General features: G+C 56.2%; 1 protein-coding gene across 1 annotated transcript; it reads left to right on the top strand.

Annotated features, from left to right (window-relative positions):
* Window positions 1-3: 3 nt before the first annotated feature.
* Window positions 4-4,863, top strand: CD244 (CD244 molecule, natural killer cell receptor 2B4; the record flags this gene model as incomplete). Its single annotated transcript, XM_009889521.1, has 8 exons — window positions 4-121; window positions 193-471; window positions 745-858; window positions 1,716-1,777; window positions 1,889-1,957; window positions 2,111-2,176; window positions 2,231-2,383; window positions 4,729-4,863. Coding segments are annotated over 8 exons (996 nt in total), but the record flags the coding sequence as incomplete, so codon positions are not given.
* Window positions 4,864-5,710: the final 847 nt, after the last annotated feature.

Below are 5,710 nucleotides of genomic sequence, written 5' to 3' on the forward strand. Positions count from 1 at the left end.
GACACCCTCTCCCTGCGGATCAGCCCGGTTAGCCCGGCAGACAGCGGGGTCTACAAGGCAGAGTTTGTGAACATATCACAGTCTGTTACCACCACTCTGTGCTTCCGCGTGTCGGTGTGGGGTGAGTAGCCACATCCCCATCGCCCCATCTCCCTGTCCCCCCGTCCCTTCTCACTTGCTCCGTCCCTGCAGAGCCCCTCCGCCAGCCACTCCTGGAGACGCTCATCCTGCACCAGGAGCAGGGACGGTGCAACCTCTCGCTGCTCTGCACCGTGCCCAGTGCCAGCAACGTCTCCTACAGCTGGTCCTGCACTGGGGGTCCCACGGGAGCCCTGGAGCAGCATCCCTGGCTGCAGCTGCAGGTGCATGGGGACTCCGACCCCACCGTATGCCACTGCAACGCCAGCAACCCGGTGAGCTGGGCCACGGCCAGCACCGACGTCACAGCAGTCTGCCGCGCTGCCACCGCAGGTAATTTGCCCTCCGTGCCATAAAAGCAGGATTTAGGGGGTGCACAAGCCGCACCACTTCCAGTCCTCTCTCGGAGTCCTTCTTGGGCCGGTGATCCTGCGGAGGATGTCATGCTGATGCCAACATGTGCCCAGCTTCCCCTGCTGGGAACGGAAGCGTGATAGCCAAGCGCAGGTGATGTAACTGCGCGTCGTGATGGAGACGGTGTTTAGAAACGGCCAACCGCTCTGCCCCGCGCCAAGGGTCTTCCCTTTTCCTCTCCTTCCTCCCCAGGACTTTTCAGCATCATTCCATTGTGGGCAGTGGCCGTGGTACTGTTGCTGGTCATCGCAGCCCTGGTGGCTGCCTGCTACTGGTGGTGGAAGCAAAAGAAGAACACCCCAGGAGGTATGTCCCCGGGGCTGGTGTGGTGGCTTGTGGGACGGGCAGCTGTGGGGTTTTTGGCTGTGCAAGCCTGCCCTCCTCTTGACCACTGCTAATACTCCTAATGCTCTCATAGAATCATAGAATCATAGAATTGTCTAGATTGGAAGAGTCCCTTGGGATCACCGAGTCCAACCATCTACCCTACTCTACAAAGTTCTCCCCTACACCATATCCCCCAACACCACATCTAAATGGCTCTTAAACACATCCAGGGATGGTGACTCAACCCCCTCCCTGGGCAGCCTATTCCAGTGCCCGACCACTGTCTGTGAAAAATTCTTTCCTAATGTTCAGTCTAAATCTACCCTGTTGGAGCTTGAAGCCATTCCCTCTTATTCTGTCATTAATTACCCGTGAGAAGAGACCAGCACCATCCTCTCTACAGTCTCCTCTCTGCTCTCCCTGCTGGCCATGGGCTTCTCCCTCCTCCTGGGGCTGATGCAGGACAAGCCACCGGGCACTGTCACCCCCCTGCCAGATGCTGCACAGGGCGCAAAGTTTTTGCCCATCCCCACTGATGTGGGGTGGTCCATGTGGATGAGCTAGACGAAGCATCCCAGCAGCCCAAGCAGGGGTGCCCAAACCTGGAGGACTCGTCCCATGGGGTCTAGAGGGCTGTTTGTGTTTGGATATCAATTTTATTCGGAGCTGGAGCATCTCTCCCCAGCCCCTGCCAGGTGCCAACGAAGCCAAACCTCCCGGTTACCAGTGGACCTCTTTCTCTCTCTGCTTTGCTTTGTTTGAGGGCTGAACCCCCCCGGTCTGGGGGCTCTCACACATCAACTGTCTTACACTGACCCCTCAAACTCCCCCAGCAGGTGTCGAGCAGATGCTGACCATCTACGAGGAGGTGGGCAAAGCCCAAACTGGCCAAGACCCTGTGAGTGCTGGGGTTGTCCCTGGTTGTGTCCCCTCCCTGTGCTGCCTGGAGGGATGGGACATCTGGAAATGTCTGGGTTGCGTCCTTTGACCAGCCTGGGGTTGTTTTCAGACCCAGAATGGGACCAGTGAGGCCACTGTGGGAGGAAACACCATCTACACCATCATCACCAAAACGCAGGTAAGCTCAGTCCTGTGCTGGTGGTGGGGGGGAATGGAGCTGCCCCATGGGCTTTGCTGTGCAGCCCCCGGGCTGGATGCATCCAGGGCAGCTTCCAAGACCACACCTTGGTTTTTGGGTTTTTTTGTGCACCTCAACTTTTTGCCCTGGCAGGGACCCAGCTGCCCTCAGGAGCCTGAAAGCTGCACCATCTACTCCACGATCCAGCCCAGCAGGAAGGTGAGGTCGTCCTGCCGTGGTGCCACAGCGGCACAGAGACCTGTGTCCCCTCAGTTGGTCAACCGGGTGCCGGGTTCACCCTCCCAGCTCGTGCATTGCCTAACGGCAGGTTCTTGCTCTGCTCCACAGGCGTCTTCTCTCAAGAAGAAGAGGCTGGACCCAGCTTTGGTTTCCACCGCCTACGTAGAGGTAACAAGCACTGGACCAGTGAGGAGATGATCCCTGATTATCTCCAAAGCTCGTCAGCTTTTTGGGGCCACGGTGTGCTAAACCTCACCTATCTCCTTGCAGGCTACAGGGGGTTCTAGACGCTGGTGCCCCCCGTCACAGAACTCGCCACCGGCTCCTGCTGGCCACCACCTCTCCTAGTGCCCTGGCTGCCTCAGCAAGACCTTCCCTACCCTACGGGCCTGTCCTGGTTTGGGCTGGGATGGAGTTAATTTTCTTTCTAGTGGGCTGCTGCGTTTCAGAATTGGTGCGAAAGGGATGTCGATAATGCATATTGTCGTAGTTGTTGCAGGGTGATGTTTACATTAGTCAAGGACTTTTTTTCAGCGTCCCACAGAAGCTGGGAAGGAGCGCAGACAGAAAAAGTTGGCCAAGGGAATGTTCCATACCATAGACATCATGGTCACTGTAGACATGAGGGTTGGACAGGGATCCATGAGCACTGCTTGGGACAGGCTGGGCAGCCAGTCTCTGGGTGAGGAGAGCAACTTGTGTTGTATTACTTTGTTTTGTATATTCTTTTACCATTATAATTATTATTATTGTTATTTCCCTTTCCTGTTGTTGTTCTATTAAACTGTCTTTATCTGAACCCGTGAGATTGGTGGGGTTTTTTTTTCCTTTCTCCTCCTTTTCTCCCTACCCTTCTGGGGCGGAGGGGAGAAGTGAGTGAGCGGCTGCGTGGTCCCAGTTGCTGGCTGGGGTTAAACCACGACTCTCAAGGTTCTCCTGGAGCACCCAGAGACCTCCAGCACCCACCAGACCCCCCACCCAGCAAAGCCAGGGACTCGCTCAGGATGGAAACGGTCAGACATGGGTTTTTGCAAGGATGCAAAGCCTGGCTGCGCCTTGGAAGCTTCCCTGCGAGGGAAGGAGGAGAGACTCGGTGACGGAAACCTGTCTTCGGAGGAGACGGATGTGAAATTGGACAGGCGGGATCGTGGGGGGAGAGGATCTGTGTGTGGGGTGTGTGTTTTGGTGTCAACGTGTGATCTTGTGGGTGGTTTTTTTTCGGTCTTAGCAGGCTTGATACACCTTGGGAATTTATTTTTAGGTGCGAATATAAGCTGAACTGCATGAGGCAGTTGTGGTGCTTGTTTAATTAGCTTAATTGGCTATATATATACCTTGGGCACAGGGAGGGAGCGGGAATTGCCTCATTTGTGGCATGTCTGAAGCGAACGGCGTCTCAAGTGGAGATGCACTTCGCAAAATTTTGGTGGCGTGTGTTGGGCTGGGGGAGAGGTGTCTGTGGGCATCGCCTTCAGGCAGGACAGTCCCTGCCCCGACTGCCCCACGGCGAGCTGAGACCGGGGACGCCACCAAGTCCCTTCCCACCAAGTTATCCCACGTGCCTACAGTATGAGTGGCCCTGGGAGAAGGAGGTGGAGAAAAAGGGGCTCCGGCTTCAAAGATCTTCCCAAAAGAAAGATCAAGGTTCTTTTTTTTCTTTTCTTTTTTTTTTTTTTTTTTTTTTTTTTTTTTTTTTTGAGACTAAAATGAAAAGTGGCACTTTGATGGCAGTGTGGGGAGTGTCGGCGGCTCTGCAACCCTCCCCTCCTGCCCGAGTCCCCGGATCAAAATAGCTTTGTGGCTGCTCCTGGTGAAAGGAGCATTAATTGGGATCATTAAGCGGGAGCTGCACTGGGAGGCTGGCACAGGGAGGGAGAGGGTGTCTGGCTGCCACCACGAAGGAATTTAGGGGGCTGGGCTGATGCTGATGGAGGCTCAGGTACAACATGCCGGTTCTGCCGCCGGAGCCGGGCTGGATTACGCCGTCCTGAGCTTTATCCTCTGCTTTTCCTGATGTGCAGGTGTGAGCAGAATGTTTCTTGCGCTCCCACTCTGCGCGGGGCAGTCGACATTGATCACAGAATAGAGTCGTAGAATCATTGCGGTTGGAAGAGACCTTTAACATTGAGTTCAACCATTAACCCAGCACTGCCATGTTACCGCTAAACCATAGAATCATCATAGAATCATAGAATGGTTTAGGTTGGAAAGGACCTTGGAGATCATCGAGTTCCAACCCCCCTGCCATGGGAAGGGACACCTCCCACTAGACCAGGTTGCCCAGGGCATGTCCCATGTCCCTCAGCAGCATATCTACACAACTTTTAAATCCCTCCAGAGATGGGGACTCAACCATGTCCTTGGGCAGCCTGTTCCAATGTTTGATAACCCTTTCGGTGAAGAAATTTGTCCTAATCTCCATCCTAAACCTCCCCTGGCACAACTTGAGGCCATTTCCCCTTGTCCTACCTCCTGTTCCTTGGGAGAAGAGCTGGAGGACCCCCCTCCCCCTCGCTACACTCTCCTTTCAGGTGATGATGGAGAGGCGGCAGCCTGTTGGCGGGCAGTCCCTGCTGGGCTGCGGCCACTACCTGGGAGTGGGGCTAAAGCAGGAACCACATCTCAGCCCCTCTGCAGCCCGAAACGCCGGGTCCCCGCGTTCCTGATGAACAGAAACATCTGAAGACGACAGCGCGGAGCCTGGAGGCTGCTGCATCCATCAGCACGTCAGCTCCTGCCAGAGCCCCGCTCCATCACGGCGCTGTAATTTATGCTAATGACCTGCTTTTGCATATCAGAGATAATTTGCAGCGCTGGCTGCAAATGCTGAGGCAGCACTTTGCTCCCTGCCAGGGAAGTTTGCTTTCCCATCTCCGCCAGATTCTATCAACGCGGTGGAATTGGGCACGGGGAGAAGCCGGTGGGTTCTCGGCACCGCGGTGCCACCGGATCGGTGCCAGCGATCCGGCCACAGCGTCATCGCGTGGCTGCGGGTGTGCTCGGACCATTGTCTCCCCACGTGGACATGGGATCTCCTCCCCGATGGATGGGGATCGCTCGGGGCTGAAATTAAACTGGGTCAGTGCTCAGCGGGTGCCGCCGTCGCCCTTTGTTCAGGGCCGGGGTCGGCCCCGGCGCTCCTTGCTCACAGCCAGGGCGGCGCGTGGGAAGACGCCGGCAGCCGTTTACCCCCAACATGGGGGCTGCGCCGGCTTCGCTCCCCTGTGCATCCCGAACAAAGGTCCTGAAATGTCGTCTTTCAGGAAGGAATCCAGACTGTAATTAAAATCCTGCATTTTAAGCATCTGCCCCGGTTGAAGGCCGGAGCGGTTGGGACCACGGCACGTGCTCTAGCATCAGCAAGTCACCCTGAGCATCTTCCTCCTGCGAAGCGGGGTCACGGGGACACCCCGAAAGCCGGTGCCAGTGGTCTCCACTCGAGTTGAGGCTGTGGATGGGGATGGATGGGGATGCTCAGGGACTGGAGCATCTCTCTGCCGGGGACAGGCGGGG

Source organism: Charadrius vociferus, unplaced genomic scaffold (assembly GCF_000708025.1).
Source record: "Charadrius vociferus isolate BGI_N301 unplaced genomic scaffold, ASM70802v2 scaffold128, whole genome shotgun sequence".
NCBI lineage: Eukaryota > Metazoa > Chordata > Aves > Charadriiformes > Charadriidae > Charadrius > Charadrius vociferus.